Genomic DNA, 21,871 nt, shown 5'->3' on the forward strand with positions numbered 1-21,871 from the left:
AATATATGCATAAATGAAGAGGTACTGATTGATTGTGATAATCAACAGCGAAGAATTTTGTTACTCAAGTTCTTGTATTTATTCTGTTGATTTGCAAATGCTAATCATCTTTTGCATTATTGGTTTATAATGACATCCACATTTTTTTAGGTTGCAAAAGCCTATAAAAAAAACTGAATATGAAGAAAAGAAATGATTGCTTAGTGTGTCAGGTTCAACATTTAGTAATTAAAGTAACTGAAAAGAAGGTATAATTTATTCTTTTTTTTAAAGGGCTAACTCTGTGTGCCTTGGTTTCCTCAAGGGTAACTTGGGGTTACTAATAGCACACAATATCGGTGGGAGGATTAAACGAGTTAATATTTAGAAAGCTTAGAGTAGTGCATGACACTTAATACGAGCTATATAAGTGCTACTGAATAAAAAATATACTATTTTAAAGAATACATTCATAGCTTCAACAAGTAATATCCAGTGCGTACAATGTATAAAATTTTGTGCTAAACACAAGAGATTGAAAAACAAAAAAGGTTGATAGAAAATATCTGTTCTCAAAAAATACCTGTCTTCAATGTCTGGTGAGAAACAGCACAGAATACAGGCAATTACATTTTATCTATTAAGTACCATAACAAAGGCGTTCCAAGATTATAGGAGTGCATAGGAGTCAATTAGTCTACAAGTACCTTGATTTTTCCATCAATCATGGGAACTTTAATTTAAAGAGATTTGAAAATATTCATAAATGTTTATTATATATTCCTCGAAAAAGCAAAGGAAAAAGTAGGATCCTTCATATTTTACAACATGCTTGCCTAGACTTTTACTGCATAGAACTTCTCCCTGAAATTTGGGTTGCCAGTGTGTTTTACAGAGAACTATGGCTCACAAATGCAAACAGCCCTGCCCTGTCCCGGATGCAGGAGTCAGGTTTCCAGACTCCTAGGTCAGAGATTTTTCTTTTCAATCTGTATGATAAAATTATTGTTTGAATTCCATGGGACATCTTCAAATATTAATTATTCAAACATTTAGTATGCTAATATTGAAATATTAACAGTGGCTGTGCATTAATCAAACTTCATTTTGAATTTGATGGTGTCAGACAACTACAATGGTTGGTTCTACTTTGCAAATCAAAGATAAATGTATTATACTTCAAAAATAAATAAAAACTAATCAATTCTCCAGTATTTTTTGAGTATCTAATGGTTATTATTATCCTAAGTATCACAGAAGATTAAAAAAAGGCAATATTTGTTGTAAAAAAGACTCAAATATAGCAGATAAAAAAAGATAACACTTCCTTAAAAAATAAGCAGATAATCACATGTTAAGAGTAGGTAAAGTTGAGGATAAAATCATAAAATCCATAGAATATCTCATGTATTTTTACAGCCCTCCTCCCCTAATCCTAATCTCCAACTTCCTCATACAAGAGCTATTCAATCAGATGCTTTTTACTGTTTTTCTTCTTTGTGACCAGAATTATTCTACCTGTTTTACATTTAAATATTGACTACTTAAAACATCTTAGAAAGCAGATGCTATTGTCCATATTTTATCAATGAGGATACTTGATTTTAATAAAATGAATAACTTGTTCTATGTCATCCAGCTGCTAAGTAGAGATATATTAGATTTCAAAACTTTTGGTTTTTCTACTGTCTATCCCTTCTAGGGAAAAATAGGAAATGAATATTGGGTAATATGGCATTTCTTTATAGTGTTATTAAATCATTTATCCTGTTATGTACATTATATAACAAACTCAAATTAAATATTTCATTTATCTGAAAACAGAATTTTTCCCTAGGATGGTGCTATCAGGGGCAGTTGAAAGCTGGCCCCATGCGTTTCACTTGTGCACAGGAGCTACGTTCACAACAATGGTGGCACACTGGCAGTCTCTCTCAGCGATCTGGTAAATTGTATTTAGATTGCACTATAAAGAGTACAATGGTAATGTACTGCACTGGTGAACTGAAACACTCTAATCATCTTATCAGGCTGTCCCAACTCAGCTGAAAAATAGCATTTGTGTGTTCAATATACAAAGAACCATTGTCAAACCAGATGCAGATGTTACAATAGGATATCTTAACTTGACAGGTTGTCTGCACAAGGGACCAGGTATTATGACTCACTAAGGAGCAGTAAACAGCAGGAAGATAAAATAACAACACTCGGTCAAGGACAGTGCTTTCTCTAGGGATTTTTATTTATTTATTTGGTATTAAAATCCATTCGTTGCTGAGTAACACATGAAGTCTGAAATCAATCAATTTTCTTGAGTCTTTTTTTTTTAATTTAATAAACCAGTGACTGATGAGACAACATATTCCATAAAGACGAATAGATACTATGAAACACAGACTCTCACAAGTGATATCAGTTGATATAGCTTAATTGATCCAACACCTAGCCTTCTCTTTCTTTCCCACCCTGGGCTGCTTCCCACACACTCAGGGCCTCACCGGCCAGAGGGTGAATGCCCCAGCCATGCCTCTAAGCTCTGTCCACTGCTACCAGTGATCAGTTGTTCTTTGCAGCCCTGTGGTCTGTGGGTAGCGCACCCCAGAAGGGAGGACTCAGGGCCATTAAGCAGGAAATTCCTAGCACTGTGGGCGGTGGAGGCATAGGCTCTTGGTTAGTGGGACCCTTGGACCTTTGGAACTCTTGAATTGTGGAAAGAGGCACAGCCAGAGAAGGGACACAACTGCACTAATGCAAGGATGGAGTTGGATAAAGATGGCCTTTATGACCCTTCTAGGCACCCCCAGAGGCCCTGTGGTTCTGGGATTCAGTGAGTTTGCAGTATGGTCAAAGGAGGCTGGGACTGAATGAATGACCAAACTGTGACACATCCATGTGATACAAGCCTGCTCACTAATGGAAGGGCAGGGACTAGTGCACACGCAACAACGTGGACAAATCTCAAAAACCTGCTGAGTGAGAGAAGGCTTGCAAAGAGCCCACCAACTCTGTGATTCCGTTTATGTGATGCCTCAGTTTCTGATTTTTTTTTTTTTAATAGGAGAGTTTTAAGGCACCGAGTAGTGGAGGGTAAATTAAGGCTAGAGACCAAATACAGGAAGAAAATTATTAGTAAAGAATCATAAGAATTTATATAAGGACCTAAGGGGAATTTACTTATATGTATGTGCATTTTCAGTGAGAATCAATGACAATGAGTCCGAAAGGAATTTTGTGCAAAGTGCATTTTTATATATTTCCCACTTACATAGTTCCACTGACAATAGTCAATATTAATTAAAAGAATATCAAAACACCCCTTGACTGAACTATTACTAATTCAAAATAACATGTTAGGATTGTCATAGGATTACATTATTTTATTACAATTACAATTAGTAATACAGATAATATTTCATCTTTATCCTTACTGAAAGTGCTTGATAACATATTGCAAGTTTTAGTTTAATAACATTTAATTTGCCGAGGTTCTGAAATATATATTGACTCAGTTCTCTTTTCACATTTCACCAGCTCCAAACACAGCACCCTACTCCCAGCTACTGCCAGCAATCACGTAGACAGTCTCACTTCAGCCACTCAACCCGTCCTCTATTTAGTAGTGTGTTGGTAAGTAGTTAACAACCAGTTCTCTGGGTGAGGGAAGAGCCCTCATTTGCAGGATTCCTAATTTCTATGGTGCAAATACCCACCATGGCTGATTTCAAGCTTCTAATGTGAGATTACTGAACCTGTAGTTGGGAAGAAATGGTAACAGATTGGCTCTCCCAAGCTAGCTCCATCACTCCGCTGCCCCCACCACACCCAATTTCTTCTATTTGAGAAACCAGGATGAAGTTTCCAAAAGGCAAATCTGATCATGTCACCTGGGCCCTGCTTAAAAACATGTTTTTGACCTCCTTTCACTTCCGCCAGGCTTCTTTCAATTTCTGCCTGCTCCCAGACATCACAGAGTGTTAGAACTACATGTTCTCTCTGCCGTCAGGTCTTTGCTTTTTCACTTAGGTAATATCCTTCAGATCTTAGCTCAAGAGTCACTTCCTCAGGGAAGATTTCCCTCATCTCCTGGCTCTGTCAAAGCCCCGTGCTATAAGCAATTATAACATGACATACCTCTACACTACAGCCATTGTCACATCTACGATCTTGGATTTCTTGACGGAATTAATTAATTAATGTGTGTCTCCCTGACTACACACGTGAGTTTTCAAGTTTCACGTGAGGCAGCATCTGCTTTTCAACTGAAAATCTCCAGCCCTGAGACAGTGCCAAGGACAAAACAAATACTTAAGAATTACCTATTTTTGTTGGATTAAATTAGTGAATAAATGTTTACCTGAAAGCATAAATAAATATACTCCCCTGAAATTTGTAAAGGAAACTTGGGGCTCAGCTGATAATAGGATTCTTTGATGTGTTTCCAGTACAGCTACAGAGTTTGTGTAACAACTTTACAGATGACACTAGAGAGTACTTAAACATTTCCAAATTTAACATACATTATTCATTCAAGCAAAACAAAATAAAAAGAGCTAACAGAACTTTAGATGTGTGTACTTAAGTATCATTTAAGGATAAAATAGGTTACTTTTCGCCATTGTTAAAGAATAAGACTTTCTGTGCTAAGCGGCATCTGTGCCCTTTCAGAAGCAGTCCAATGAACCTTCTTCATGTCAACAAATGAAGCCCCACAAGGAGGCCTTGAAACTTGGAGGGAACGACAGCATGTTAGATTCATTTCCACAAATAGAAACAATAAATCAAATATCTTCTGAAGTTTAGATGGCTCTATATAAAACAAACAAATAAAACATGGAGAGGGACAAAGAATAGAATAATTTCCCTCTCTCCCTTTCACCTCTAGATTTCTAAATTCACAATGGTCATAAAATCCCTTCATTTCAGAGACTGAGCCATAGTATGCTCAAACCAAGCATATGCATTTCAACAAACATATTTCTAATAAAAGCACCAGATGAAATCCATAAGCAATCATGGAAGCAGTATTCTTCCATTCTCTTCAGAGTTTGAATTTTATGTATATTTAGGTCCTTATTTGCACAAAATGTGATTTGAGAAATGTATGGGTTTGAGCGACATGCTGAGTGGCTAGATATGTGGACATATTTTTAATATTAGGATTTTATAAATTTATACAGTTTCGCACTTCAAGCTTTGATCTCAACATTCTACTCTTATGATTAAATATTTGAAAATTGTATATTCTTTTGGGATCACACAAATTTTTCAATTTTTCTAGCAAACTTATCCTTTCCATGCTATTCTGAGCTACCTATTAGATGAGACTGAAAAGTAAAGTAAAATCCACACCCTTGCTTTCTGAATGAAGATAAAGTTTAAATATATCAATAAAAGAAAAGCTCTGACTCTGTCCCAGTATAGTGCTCAGAATGTAGATTTCCCTCCTAAAAGATTTAGATATTTTCTCCCTCTCACTTGCTAAACTGAAAAATGCATACTTCATTCTTAATCGGAATAATTCCTATTTTTTTCTGATTGAATATGTCTAAAAGCTGATAAATACATGAGAATATTTAAAAACAAAGTGTCAAAATTAGAATATTTATCTATCACCGGAATATGACTAAAAGTTGATAATACAAATATTTCAATCATGAAGTGTTTCCTATATTCTAAAATGATATATCTATACAAGGGTATAATTAAAACCAATATTCTGGGTTTATTTCATAAGTTTATACAATACAGCGATAAGCCTGACCTAACTTTAAACAATCATACGCCTAACCAGAATTTATACCTTACACTGAATAAACAGCATCTGTTGCCTTTATGCCACGATTTATCTTTTTAGGTGCATGCTTTGCCTTTTCACTTAGATTATAATATCCTCATATTCTTTCTTATGTGCAAACTTACATATTCTGAAGCCCATTTACGGAGATTATTGCAGTTCTTAGCAAGAGATTTGCTGAGTTCTCAATTGTATGACTCTATGAGTTCTATTTTTCAAAGACTCAATGGTTTATGAATATTTATTATGTGAAGCCTGTAAAATTAGAGGGGAAAGTTTACATAAAGAAATAATTCCATCCTAAATTTAAAGGAAATATTAGGTACCCAAAGACAATGTCTCAACTTAAAGCATTCTAATATCTCAGGATTATATCAGTGGGTTATTATTTTTCCTAATGGAAAATCCAAAATACACAAAACTAATACCATACAGGGATTTGGTAAGTCCATCTATAAAAATGTGATATGGTTATTTACCTAATATATTTGTTGTAAGGCAAATAAAGTAACTCCCACATTAAAAAGAAAAAAACTATGGTTAAGAAAGTTTCAAAAAACCAGCCAAGGCCTGAATTCCTAACCACCAAGTTATATGGTCTCTCAATAGCACAGCTGAATCAAACAATATGAAGTAAAATTAAGCAGGTGAGGGGCCAGCCTGGTGGCTAGTTCACATGCTCTGCTCTGGCAGCCCAGGGTTCGCTGGTTTGAATCCCAGGCACGGACCTACGCACCACTTATCAAGCCATGCTGTGGCAGGCATCCCACATATAAATAGAGGAAGATGGGCACAGGTGTTAGCTCAGGGCTAATATTCCTTAGCAAAAAGAGGAGTATTGGTGGCGGATGTTAGTGCAGCTCTAATTTTCCTCAAAAAAAGAAAATTAAGCAGGAGAAAAATCATTTAAAACAAGAAACAGGGGCCCCCCATGGCATAGTGGTTAAGTTCAGTGCACTCTGCTTTGGTGGCCCAGATTCATAGGTTCAGATCCTATGTGTGGACCTAAACCACTTGTCAGCCATGCTGTGGCAACAACCCCTACATAAAGTGGAGGAAGACTGGCACAGATGTTAGCTCAGGGCTAATCTTCCTCAAGCAAAAAAAGAGGTAGATTGGCAACAGATGTTAGCTCAAGGCTAATCTTCCTCAGCAAATAAATAAATAAACAAAACAAGAAATAAAGATGTACATAGTTATGTTTTAATGTTAATATTTCAACAGCTATAGTTTAAATATAATAAAGATTCTGACTTTTAAAACCAATGGTGGTAATATTACTATCTATATTGAACTTCCATTGTTTTCCTAGCATCTATCCCTGCCTTCTTTCATCAACATCACTCATATTCCAAGTGCGGAATCACGTTTCCCCTCTCATCTTCACCCTCAGCTCCAGAGTTTGTTACGTAACCTGGTTCTAGCCAATCATATCATCAAATACTCCTGGGCACAGCAACTGCCTCAGCACAGTTATGTCAAAGAAGCTAAGGTAGTCAAAGCCAATGACACTCAAATCCGGGGCTTTTCTGTGTTGATTAAAGGAAAAGAGAAACCATCTCTTTCCATTGGATTTGTTGTAAAGATAAAAATCTGTCCCAGTAGCTGCTGAAGGCAGTAATGTCACCATTAGAGGAACCTTCCTGAAAATGGAAACTACAAACAGGAAAGCAGAGTAAAGAGACACAGATGGAGAGAATGGCCCTTTATGACATCATTTGAGTACCAGACTCCACCATACTCAAGGAAACTTCTATCTCTAAACTTTTTAATTATATGAGCCAACAACAACCCCCACTCTTGATTTTTCTGAAACCAAATTGCATTGGAACTTCTCTCATTGGCAAACAAGAGTTTTGAATTAATCACTATGCCTTGCATTTATATTGTGTTCTTGCCATATATTCACATCTACCATTTAATTCTCAAAATAGCAGTGTGAGGTATGGAGGGCATACATAATCTCCATTAGATAGATGACCATTATTTGAATGGCTTCATTAAGATCACAATTGAATAGATACATTAGAAAAATTTTAAAAATATGAAATGTATATCCCTTCCTGGTGAGCTCAAATGGTAAGAAGAATATAAGGGGGACATTAATCAAGTAATCAATAACTAATTGAATGTGAGATGTGAGGGAGAAAACATATCGAGATTTTAAGAAAAGAAAAATAATGGTAGCTTTAAAGAAATATAGAAGTCAGAAAGAATCAAAAGTTTAAAGAGCCTAGAGGAATCATTAATTTGGTTTTAGATATACTTAGTAAAAGATTCTGGTAGGACAACTAGTTAGACAGTCAAGTCAACAGATAAATATTAGACTTGAATTAAGAAGAGGCTTCAAGAGACATATATCTGTTAAGTCATTGGTAATGTTAATAGTTGAAGCTATGGAAAGAGTAATATAACCAATACTTTCATGAATTTTTAGATTTCAGGTCCTTTACCAATATGACTTCACATAATACTCACAATGACCCTGTAAGGATGGTGATATCACCCCAATTAACAGACAAGGAAAGGAAAGCACAAAGAGTTTAAATAAAATGTCCCCTACTTCCATCCAACATGTTACAGAGTTAAGATTTTAACCAAGGTCCCTCTGACTCAGAAAAACAAAAACAGTAACAAAATCCAAATGAATGAATGAATGGTATTGTTGAGGGAGAATGTTTGAATAAGAAGGTAGATTCAGAGAAGGCAGAGGAGTATCAGAGTGGATGTAGGGTAACAGGAAGAAAAAGAATAGCCAGTTAACAAATGCCGTCTGCTTTAATATACACCTCAGAATAAAGAAGAATGAATATTTATGAAGTAGCTGAAGACTGGAAAAAAGACAGTTTATGTAAGCAAATAACACTGTTCACCAGTTTTGAACAGTCACTGAAACATAATGAAAACAACTTAAGGTCTGATTTACAAATATATAGATAACTTATGTAAACTCATATATACACTGCAGGAAAAAACATATTTGAGTTTTCTAATATAATTCAATTGGCATATATGAGATGTAATTTTCCTCCTATTAGACAAAAATGGCTTTTGGAACCTAAAAATTAGACTATATTAAGACTAGTTAAATTGTTTTCACTTTTAGATTGTATTAAAACTGAATTACAATCATTACTTTCTGAATTAGTTAGTATTTCTTTTCTCCATAATGAGAAACTAATACTGAATATCTTCATGCAATCAAACATATACATTGCTCCATTTGAATTCAACATTACTGAATGTAACATTAAGAAATTTTCTAATTGATTTCACAAAGAGTATCAGACACTATCATGTTCCAGGGAACTTTGTCTTCAGGAGCTTATCCAGTAGAAAGACATCAAGAAACAAACGAGTATCATACAGTGGAATCCGACGGGGAAAAATAGTAGGTAACTCCCACCTCACTCATTGGGTGGTCAGCCAGCAATCCATGGCACCACCATCATCGCCTAGTCTCCAGCCTGGGGCCTTAAAGCCAGCATGGCCCGACTGTCACTAGATAATCATCAGTAGGTTTTCTCTTTCGATTTGCTTAATGCATAATTAGAAATAATGCTAGTTCATCTGATATTTCAAGTCATGTATCTGACATGTTACCACAAATTTAATATGCTTTGGTCATTATAAGAAATCTATCATTTATTCAATGTAAGATCAAATTTAAATTTAAATGAAGCTTGATTTGTTTAAATGTCAAAAAATATGGAAACAGGAAATAGTGTAAAGTTTTAATTTGGGATAATTTAATATAAAGAGTTAAAAAGAATAACTGTCATTCCTTACAAAAGTGCAAACCAACTTAAGGCTAAAAAGTTTATACTAAAAACTGATCACATTTGAGATCACCAAAGCCTATAACTATAAAATAAGCACTCCAAGAACAGTACATCCACAATCACAGGGTTAAGGAGATGAAGCATGTCAGTCTACTTAGGCATGTCCCTAAGATAAGGTAACGAAATGAAACTTGAATGGCATATAGTTCAAACACATAAAGTCAGAAGATACAGAAGTTCATTGAGGAAACGTAGGAGAAACTGATTTTTTTTAATGTACAAAATTTATTTCTGTTCTCTCAATATACCAGTGTTAATGCATTCATTATAAATCACAATTTCTGCGCGATCTGACTCTGATCAGTTATCTGTTTACAAAGCTCCGAAAAATCAAACAAAAACTTACTGTTTGGAAGGCTCAGGAAATTTCAGTTCTTCTCTTTTCTTCATGTCTATTGTTGGTTCCATGGGAGTGAGAACGACAGCAGCACATGACACTACAGAATGGTAGGAGTCCTCCCGGCAAACTGTTTTATTAAAAGAATTAATTGTAAATGTCAAAATTATTTATCTACTGCTCTCACTTTTCTTTTTCCTCTTTTATTTTCAGTCAAATGAAAGAGATAATTCAACTAAAACATTAATTATCATTAAATTATCCCTAATTATCATTTTCCATTCTAAGTCTTTCTGCTCACAAGCTGCATGGCCTTAGGCACTTTTTCTTTTTTTTAAGCCACGCAGTGGAAAAGGTGTTGCCAACACTTTATAGGCCTTCATTTAAATAAAGCTTTTCATTGAAGAAAGAGTGCACAAATCATGCATAGTTAAATTAATCTTTGCAACATGAATACACCTGTTTAGTCAGCATCCAGATCATTAAACAGGGCACTACCAGCACCCTAAAACTGCCTGTGGTACCCCTTCCCAATCACTACTGTAGCCTCCAAACTTAGCCATTATTATCAGTTATATAATCATAGGTTAGTTTTGCCTATTTCTGACCTTTACATAGATGAGCTCATACTCTCCTGTGTGTAGATTCTTTTATGTGTGGCTTATTTCATTCAACATACATTTGTAAGGCTCATTCATGGGCAGCAGTAGTTGATTCATTCTTACAGCCGTGTAAGTCTCCGCTGAATGAACACAACACAATATATTTACACATTTTATTGCTGACCGACACGTGGATTGTTCTTGGTCTTGGGCTATTTTAAAATGTCTATAAAGTTTCTTGTACTTTTTTTCTTCAGTGCACAAATGATTTATATTGGAAAAAATATCTATAAGCTGTAATTGCTCTTAGGGTATGTTCATACATTTTATGTTCAGATTTAGTACATATCGCCAAACAGTTTTCTGAACTGATCATACTAATTTGCATTCCCAAAACAGAATAAGAGTTTCAGTTATTCCACAGCTATACCAACACTTGGTTTTGCCGGTTGTTTTCTTTCTAAAATTTTAATATTGTATTAATTTTCTATTGCTGCATAACAAATTAACACAAATTTAGCAACTTAAAACAACGTCCTTTTATTATCTCACAGTTCTGTAAGTTAGAAGTCTAGATGGGCTCAACTGAGTTCTCTGATTAGGGTCTCACAAGGCCAGTGCCAAGTTATCAGCCAGGCTGTGCTCTTATCTAGAGATTCTGGGGGAGGTACCCACTTCCAAGCTCGTTGAGGCTGTGAGCAGAATTTAGTTCCTTGAGGCAGTAGGCCTCAGGTCTCCTTTACCTTGCTGGCTGTTGGCCAGGGACCACTCTGAGGTCCTAGAAGCAACTCACAGGTCAGTGGCCAATGGCCTGTCTATCTCAGCAATGGTGAACATCCCTCTCACTGAAGCCCTCTCATGCATCAAATCTCTCTGATTTCTTCTGAAGCTAACAGATGGGAAAAAGATCTCTGCTTTCTAAGGGCTCATGTGACTAGGTTAGGTCCATAGAGATGATCTCCTTTTAGTATCTAATTTAGTATTTAAATTTAGTGTTTTATCAAAGTCAACTGATTAGTAACCTTAATTACATCTGCAAATTCCCTTTTGCCATGTATTATAGCATAATTACAGTACTGATGTCCTATAATCTTCCCAGTAGAAGGAATTATACAAGGGCTACAATCATGGATCATCTTAGAATTCTGCCTCCACAGCTACTCCTATAAGTGTATAATGGTACCACATTATAGCTTTAATTCATATTTTCCTGACAACTAATAAAATTGAATATATATATTCAGTCCTCATTTTATGTGGCTCTGATATGCACAAATCTCAGTTATATAGTTTAGTTAAATAACATCCGACATCCCCAAAAATATGGTTCAAATTTCAGTTAGCACACTATATCAACTGTGAGTAATTATATAAAGTACAAACTTTTCTACTAGCTCTTCAGTCAATAGTCACTACACAAATAAGATATGTGCATCATGATCAGTGACATATGCATCGCTTCTTTCAAAGTCTGTCAATGATTGGTCACTATGCATCTGTTAGTTTAAGCACAGACATCAGAATGTACAGTTGCATTGCTTCCTTGTCTCCCAGTGATAAACCCATGTGACAGTTTATAACAATGGATAATCTCAGGAAGGAATTTGTCAATAGAACTGAAAGTGCAGCAGGTAAATGAAAACTGATAGTGCTGGAGTGATATTTCACTGATCTAACTAGGCATTTCAAAGACTAAGAGAGGGACAACAAATTAATCCTCTCCAATGTAGAGAAAGGCAAATACCAAAGATGACAGCACACGTAAATGAAAGAGAAGACAACAACAGCATGTAAGTCAGCCAAGAAGTGTGGGGCCATGATCTCAAAGACAAAGAGATGTAAAAATGATTCCTATGTTCTTCAGTTTTCCCCTAAAAATATTTGCTGAATTACTAATTGTTCAGGGTCAGAGTCTGACATATAAAATAGATGACCACTAAAAGCAGAGCTGAATTTAAAACAATCTTGTGGTGCTCAAGAGACAAAGATTAGTGTCCAGTATGTGTCAAGAAGGAGGAGCCCTGGTTTCCTCATCATTTCTCCAATATCATCAAACAGATTTCTCTTTCTTTTTCTTTTTTAATTTAATTTTCTCTACTTATACCTGGCATGAGCTTTGAGTCTACGACAAACAATTCCATCACAGTTGGGAGAAGAAAACTCCAGTATATTTTAAATTTCCACTGTTAAACACTGCTAGTGAAACAGACTAAGAAGAACATTATTGATTCACTCCTGTAGGATAACATTCACTTATTCAATAAATATTTAGTGAACTAACTGGTATGTTCCAAGAAATATGCTTAAGAGTAGGATCCTACAGTGGACAAGAAAGAAATGTCCCTCCTCCCAAGTTTTTAATGAAGCTTTGATTTCTTCTAGAGACTTTTCTCAAGTATTAGAGCAATAAGCTTCTGACCAGATTAAGTGAAAGCATTTACCTATATCTCTACGAGGGAAGATAGAGCTAAGTTATTTTTTGTCTTTTAGTGCTTTGCTTTTTGGTGAGGAAGACTGTTCCAGAGCTAACATCTCTTGCCAATCTTCCTCTTTTTGCTTGAGGAAGACTGGCTCTGAGCTAACATCTGTGGCAATTCTCCTTCACTTCACATGCGGGACTCTGAGACAGCATGGTTTGTTGAGCGGTATGTAGGTCCATGCCTAGTATCCGAACCCTCGGACCCTGGGCCACCAAAGCAGAGTGCAAGAATTTAACCACTACCCCACCAGGCCAGCCCTGAGTTAAGTTATTTTTAAAAAGGAAAAGAAAGAAGTGGGCAGGGAAAATGCTGTAAGTGAACAAGAAAAATTTCAGCATTTGTTTACTCAAGGTAATATGAGTATCAATACTTAATTTTTATAATCTAGAGACTGGAATAATTGACTTTGCACTCAAAAGTATTGAAATTAAAAAGTAATGAATAACTAAGTCAATAAGAAAATAAGTCTCATCAATTGTTCTATAATGAAAGTGACAGTTAATGGATCTGTCTAAAGATGGATGATTGGAAGTTCCATGTAAATGACTGAGCTTTTATAGTTGGCTGAAATTAAATTACACCCAAGTTTTAATATCTTTAAATTTCATTTATCATAAGATACCAAGAATTAGTGTAATAAATGCAAGTTAGCAAATAAGTACTAGAGACGTTCAAAACTTCAAAAAGAGTGAATGGAATAATAAAAAAAGAAGCACAGATTTTTCAAAACAAAGAATATGCCTAGGGTGTCCTTCATTCTGAGCTAGAAAGAAAAAAAGAAATAAAAGAAATCTTAGCAATATATCACTGAGAAGACAAAGAATTTCTGAGGGTCAACAGAGTAATGGATATTTATGTGATCATTACATTCTGACAAAGCAAAAGATACTCTTCAAAACTATGGTCAACATTTAATCCTAATTGTTAGCCAGTACAAGTCTCTGCCTTACTACTTCATTAACAAGGCATTTTTAAACATGTTAGAGATATAAGAAGAAAACAATATGCATTTTTTATGGGACAGTGTCGTTCATATTTGTTCACATTTGTAAGACTAAGCACATATTTTTAAAAAAGAGAACTGAAGTAACATAATTTAATACGGTTTGCTAATTACATTGACTTTGTGAAACAAGAAGGCAAATTTTTCTCATAATTGAGAAAGATTGCTTATATACTACACCATAATAAAGGTAAATGCGTAAAAATTACTACAGAAGGTAAACTTTGGGTTATTTGACAAGTGATTTCATTTTCTTCTTTATATTTTTCAGTATTTTCCAAATTTCCTATAGTGATCTTTTCTTACTTTTGTAAACAAGAAAAATAAAACATATGTTAAAATATAATTATGAAAACAGAGCAGATGAACAGATGTGTGGAATACTGATATTGGCTTCAAAACGATGGAACTTCCTGAAATTCCTTCAGGAAAACTATTTTTATTTAAATTTATTTAAATTTATTTTCTTTAAATTTAATCAGATTAAATTTAATTTCATTTTCTGAATGTTTCCCCTTCCCACAAAGGAAAAACAAAAACCACTTTTTCAGAAGCCACTTAAGTGACTGATGTAGTTGCTTGTTCTAAAATTGTTAAAGTGATAATGCTCATTTCATGAATTCCCCTCAAATTAATGTATTTCCACACTACCAGGGCTTTTAATTGTTAATCTCAGTGATTGACTCATAGTGGCATGTTTAGCTACCATCATAATTGTAGAAACCCTGGTTCGGGGCAAGGAAGATTTCTGTACTTTCCAAATCACATCAGACACAAATGGTTCACTATTCACACCAAAGTCTCATGATGGGAAGAACTGTGGCGGTAGGAGAAATCAGAGAGTGAAACAAACAGAAACTCCAAATTTTTAATAACTCACATTATTTAACTGTATTTATAAAGCCAGCTTTAATAATTTATGGAAAATTATATTCACTTCTAAATTTTAAAAAGGTAAATTTATGGAACAGCAGATAATTATTTCATAAAGCAACTTAAAAAACATGAGACAGTGTCAAGGCACCACATATTCAAGTAACTTTCTGGCACCCATGAGTTGAAAAATCAATATGTTTTTCACTATTACTTCGAACCAAAGTTGCACATAATAATTTGAGGCACCAACTTACAAATTTATATGCTAAATTTGCTCTTTTGTGAAAAGAATATTTGTTTAAATGTATTGCATGAAATGCAGAAAATTCCTTCACAGGCTTCTGTTACTAGGGCATGTCAGAGTAAGGCTGACTGAAAAATTAAAGTCCCCATTTCTTTCTAGACAGATGGAGCGTTTCCGTCAAGATTGGGGTCACTAATCAGGGCATTCTGAGAAGGTCAAATGTAGAAAGGCTGGAAGTGCATCTAGAGAAAGTCAGTTGTCACAACCATCAGTTAATACAAGAAGAATGATTCAGACATGAGAAACTGAATTTGATTATGAGATTATACAAATAGGGGTTTAAAAATGAGGAAAAATATTTGAAAGCCACAAGAACTACTTATCCTAAAATATTTTTCTAAGCACTACTGTCATTTGTTTCTAGGCAGTTGTAAGTATATGAACACCAAATATGATTAAACCTACTGGGACTCCTAAGTGAGAAATTTACAAACCTTGGGGCAGAGGAGAAATCATTTCCAGGTTTAAAATTGAGTAGTCTGACTTTGTCGTGTAACCTTTTATTACACCACAAAGAATATGCTATTACATCAAATGACTCTCCATTATTACGGTAGTCTACAAAATATTTCTTTCACACTCATAATAAACTGAGATGCAAAACCTAAACATTGAAATTTTGTTACTCTTTTTCTCCAGTTTGATATATCAAACCATTTCACTTAATTACTGCACTTCTATCTTTGTTTGGTCTTTTGATTTAAAAAGTCAATTCTAAAGCACTAAGAAACAATATACTGTAATAAATGTTCACAAAAATGCCAAAGATTTATTAGCAGAGGTATTTTTCTCTTCCATGGAAAATTAAAACATTCAAATCACTGAAGGTGTTTAGAGCACAGTTAACTTCTAAGTATCACACATAACTACATTTGAAGTCACCACCCCAATTCACCAGAATAGTTTACTATCAACGAGCAAACTGTAGGCTTAAAAGGAAAGGATTTGCTTTTGATTCGGAAGAGTGTTCACTTTCCTATCTTCCTCTCCAAATATCCAGGATCCACGTATTTACCATGGAACAACCCAGTGGTAAAGCTTAACCTGGCAAAAGGGTAACATTTGTTTAACAAATGCTTAAATAACATTATGTGGTAGTGATAGTTCTATGTACTAACTATGCATTTATAGTTACAGGATTGACTCTATCCCTCAGGAAAATTCTATAGAGTAAGTTCTACTATTATCCACACTTTACGCTGCTCAAGGTCACACAGCTTGGGAGTAGCAAAACCAGAATTCAACCAATCTGCCTATAGTCCCCATGCTATTGACCATACTTCATGTTGGTTCTCATTTAAATACAATGTATCGAGTCTTCCGAAAAGTAAATTTAATAGTTTATCTTTTTCAATTACATTTCTATTCAATAATATTCTGACATCTGAATTCTTTATCCTAAGAAAACTGTATAATCATTAAGCGATTTGCCTCAGAACATAACACAGCTTTGACTCATATAAATGCTTCAAGTTGCAAGCTCTGTCCTTCAAAATAACTTATAACAACTGTTTTCCTATTGCTCCACTGGAAAATGAGTGGCAAGTGTCAGAATGAAACCCACTATTAAGTACATTTATCCATGGCAAAGAAAGATTTATAATTTAGAAAAATATATATTTTCAAATTTACTTGTAATCAATTGCTGTTGATTTTTATTGTCCAGTATTGCTATAGGTGCTTGAGATACACTTGTGAATATAAATGACAAAAATACATGTTTTTGTGAAATGTACATCTTCTGGTGGAATCAATTCTCAAATCAAATTTACCTGTCTTTGCAGTTTTTCTCATCAGTAAAAAATGAATAATAACAATATCTTCTTCTTGGGTTATGAGGATTAAATGAGTTAATGCATGTGAATTGCTTAAGATAATGCTGGAGAAATGGTAAGAAATTTCAAAATGTTACCAAATATCATTATTTATAACTAGTTTTGATTTTTTTTGATACATCAGACCCCCATTATTTAATCAAACGCTAATCTAGATGAGCTGTGAAGATATTTTGTAGACACGATTAGAGCTCATTATAGTTAAGAGGGATTATCGAAGATAATCTGGGTGGGCCTGATCCAAGAAGCTGAAAAGTCTTAAGAGCAGTTGGGGCTTCTTGATGGAGATACAAATTTTGCCCATGTCAAAAGTTCGAGCCTGCCCTTCTTGATGGTGTACTCTACAGATTTTGGGATTGCCTAGCCAGTCCCCACAATGACATAGGCCAAGCTACTGGTTCTGTTTCTCTGGTTGATAAATACACCATCAACAATGACACTTTGGTATTACATACCAGTTTTGGTGAACCTCTAAATATTTCCTTTGAGTTAACATCCTTAATTGAGTGCTTACAAAAGGCTCTTCTGATGAAATAATGATAGTCCAGAATTGAAAGAGAAATTGAAAAATAAGCAGATAAAATGTCACTACATCATGACTATAAATAAACACACACTAAGCAAAAGCAGGTACATACATTCATTCCATCAGTAGCATTCACTGAGCCATACCATGTCCAGGCACTTAATAGGTACTGGACTGATGGTGATAAAAGACAAAGCATTTCCCATGAGGTAACTTAGCGTAGCGGGCCAATCACAACATATAGGAAGTGCTAACACAGAAGCCGGCCAAGTAAAGTAGCCAGCAGGACTGGAATGGTAGGACTGTTGCTATCTTGTGCACTCCTGTTACTCAGCTCAATGCCAGATGCAAAAGAGGCACTCAATAAATATTTGTGTAATGAATGAGAGATTGACGAAAAATGAGCAGAGGCATTAGAGAAAAAAAAGATGCTAGTAAAGCATAGAAAAGAGTGTGCTAAAAGGCCTTGAGATATGAGAAAATGTTATATATCTTGAGAAATTCAAATAATTCAGTGTGACTGGGGCCTGGACAAGACACAAGAAGTTGAAGAATGGAGATAACCTTATTGCCAATGCCTTAAGGACCTTCTAAGCAACTCTAAAGCATTAATACGTGATTCTGAAGTTAAGGAGGCTCTGCTAGCAACTGTTTAACAAAAGATCGACTCTATATTTTCTACAAAGAGCCTGGACAACATCTAAGAACAAGAATAAGTTTGGGCAAGACCATGGACGATACTACTGAAATAAGTGATGTGAGAAGTGGTGAGGGCTTCCTATCACTGAGTGGCAGGGTAGCGGAAAGGAGGGGAAAAAATAAGAGTGCAGAGTATTCAGAAATTTTAATATTTCTGCTTCAAACACATACTTACAATGTACATTTACTTGCTCCTTTCATTAAAATGAAACACAATTCTCAGTATATTACAAAAACAGAAGACATAGTGAAAGTATAGACAGGTGAGAAAGAAGAACTGGCAAAAGCAGGAAGCAAAGACCTTCAAATTAATTAAGAGGTTATTTAAAAAATAATTTCAATTTAAAAAATACGTTGTACAACCAAACTGTGTGAGGATAATATCATCTTGGGATATATATTTTTAAAGACATGAAGGAATTGCACAGAAATTGTTAACATCCTAAAGTAAAAACTGATTAGAGAAAAAAAAAATACAGAGAGACATGAAAATGAATATATCCTGGAAACTTTGGACAAAACTCTAAAATGTAAAAAGCAACATTAAATTCAGTCAGGTTTATCTGACTTGATCCAAATTTTGGTACTACTGTTGTTGCGTATCAATAGTAACCTTTCACCTTTTGACAAGTTGGGATAGTTATCAGGTTTATCATAAAATTTTGTTCCTTGAAATTGCATGTTTAATCTCAATTTATTTCTTGCCTCAGCTTCTGAATAGTTCTTTTCACAAATCTTTACATCGTGCAATATTTTTTAGAATAAAACTGAAACCTTACCAGTGACAGAGAAAAACAGAACAATGTAAAATATGAATTTGGTTGATAAGGTTACATATTTTTTATTCTAACTCAAACACTGGTAGGTTTGAGGCACGCAAAAATGTGTCCTTGACACATCAAATGCAAACTGAAACAGCCAATGGCCTTCTTGAATGGTGAACATGAAATAAACATTTATAAATCCCTCCTGACTGTAGAGCAAGAAATTTATGGATAAAGTGTTCTTTTATTTTAATAAATAGATAAATAAATAAAAATTTATTACTGATTTTAATAAATAGTATCTGATGGCTGTTTTAGGCTGAAGCGTGTCCCCGCACCAAAGTCCTATGTTGAGATCCTAACCCCCAGCACCTGAGAACGTGACTGCATGTGGAGAAAGGGTGTTTTTTTTTTTTTTTTTTGAGAAAGATTAGCCCTGAGCTAATATCTGCTGCCAATCCTCCTCTTTTTTGCTGAGGAAGACTGGCCCTGAGCTAACATCCGTGCTCATCTTCCTCCACTTTATATGTGGGATGCCCGCCACAGCATGGCTTGCCAAGTGGTGCCATGTCTGCACCCGGGATCCGAAGAGGTGAACTCCGGGCCACTGAAGCAGAACGTGCGCACTTAACCACTGAGCCACCAGGCCACCCTGAAAGGGTCTTTAAAAAGATAATGAAGTAAAGATGCCATCAGGCTGGGCCCTCATCCAATATAACTTGTGTCCTTATAAGAAGAAAAGATTAAAATACAGACTCACCGAGGGAAGACTATGTGGAGACACAGAGAGAAGACAACATCTACAAGCCAAGGAGAGAGGCCTCAGAAGAAATCAAACCTGCGGACACCTTGAACTCAAACTTCCAGCCTCCAGAACTGTGAGAAAATTAATTTCTGTTGTTTAGCCCCCAGTCTGTGTTACTTCGTTCTGGCAGCACTACCAAACTAATACAATAACCACTTTAGGAAAAGTACCAAAGAATTACTTTTAAATTATTAATACTTAGGTTAAACATAAATAATTAAATAAAAGGAGTTTCAGTCCAAACTTCCACCTTTGACTGAATCTGTATTGCTCCTTCTACTACCCTCTTCCATTCCAAAATCTCTGACCAATGTCCATCCAGGCTCGCCAGCTCATGCTTCGATAATTCTAATGCTGGAAATTTTATTACCTTGTCCTTCTGGTTGCCTTCTTCCAAATGGGGATCTAGATTGCTAGTGTATTTAAAAATAAATTGTGTAGTTGTGTGTGTGTGTGTACACATATACATATCACATATATACATATTATATATGATACTTATATTACATGCATATATACATTTTATACATAAACACATATATAACAGAGAGAGAGCATCAGAAAAAGTAGAGTCACAAGCAACTAGTATTGCTTTCTGATAACTTAGGTATTAAAACCTTTATCAGCACTTCTTCATCTGCACACCTACCCTTTAGAGTATAAGACTCTAGGTTAAGCGTTCTCCTGGCTTCTACAGAAGACCATATAGAGAAACAATAGTAGCACTAGAGGTTTGTGAGGTCCATCATCAATGGCACAGATTCCACACGTAATATCAGAATGACATCATCATCTGTAGTCTTCTGCTTCTGAGTAATTCAAGTAGAAGGTACATACTTTGTTCACTGAACTTTCCATGTTAAACTTTACAGGACTGTTAACACACATTGTGGTAGACTGTAATTTCCAAAGATGGCCACATCACTGTATATCCTATCCTGCTTGTTTTTGACACTGTACGTGAGTGGTAGGATCTCAGTTCCCTCCCTTTAACCTTTGTGACTTTTGTGACTGCTTTGACTAAAAGAATGTGGTGGAAGGGATGCCCTGTGACTTCCACGGCTAGGTCATAGAAGGCACTGTGCCCTCTGCCTGCCTCTCTCTTGGGACACTCATTGCTGAGACCTGACTGCCATGTTGTGAGAAAGCCAAGTCCACATGGATGTACTGGCCAACAGTCACAACAAGGCCTCTGGCTGACAGCCAAAAACAACCAGTGAATGTGCATAAAAGGCCTTTATATTCTAGCTGAGGCTTTAAACACCACAGAGCAGAGGAAAACTCTCCCTGCTTCACCCTGCCTGAATTCCTGACCCACAAAAACCATAAAAGAGGAATGAAGTCTGCTGTCTTAAGCCATTAAATTTTAGGAAAATTTGTTACACAGCAATAAACAATACACTCATAAAGAGCACCTAAAATTAACAACAAAAATAGAGTTTGATGCCCCTGCATAGGTTTTCATTAAAATTGTTATCTAAATGATATGATAAAAAAATTCTTGATGTATGTGCCACAAAGACTTGCCCACAAGTTATGTATGTGTGGAATTTATGAATGAAAACTATAAGGCACTGATAGTTAAAATTCTCATTCAGCACTTGTCTACAGCCCAATACTATGGAAATAAAAAATAATAATATAAACAGCAAAATATATATATTCAATTCATCTAGAGAAAAAAACTGTCTGGTAAATGTGCTGACTTTCCCAGTTATGTTTTTCATCTCAAACTTTGAAAGAGCCCTGGAGCTATCATTGGAGTAATTTTGCAATAGCAAGTACAGATAAATAAGTCTCTGCTCCACCAGCCAAAACAATACTTTATGAATTTTCCAAACATAAGGTGAAATCATAGTTGTTATCCATTCTGGGAAAACATGCACAACAAGGCCCAAATAATTTAAATAATGCTTAGCCTCAAATTTCCGCAATCTGATATCCTAGGCTTTAGAAGACACACACACAAATTTAAAAACATAAGAGAAAGAAGGTGCCTGATATAGTAGAATATAAAGAATTTGC

The 21,871-nt window shown here is 35.2% G+C and overlaps 1 protein-coding gene across 9 annotated transcripts in view; it reads right to left on the reverse strand.

The window, feature by feature from the left end:
- CCSER1 (coiled-coil serine rich protein 1) overlaps window positions 1-21,871 on the reverse strand; it is a 1,209,213-nt gene that overhangs the window by 917,135 nt on the left and 270,207 nt on the right. For all 9 annotated transcript variants that reach the window (XM_023638679.2, XM_023638680.2, XM_070262255.1 and 6 more), the window contains one exon: window positions 9,962-10,082. In XM_023638679.2, the coding sequence (XP_023494447.2) occupies window positions 9,962-10,082 (121 nt within the window). The remainder of the gene's footprint in view (window positions 1-9,961; window positions 10,083-21,871) is intronic.

This window comes from Equus caballus, chromosome 3 (assembly GCF_041296265.1).
Source record: "Equus caballus isolate H_3958 breed thoroughbred chromosome 3, TB-T2T, whole genome shotgun sequence".
Taxonomy (NCBI): Eukaryota; Metazoa; Chordata; class Mammalia; order Perissodactyla; family Equidae; genus Equus; species Equus caballus.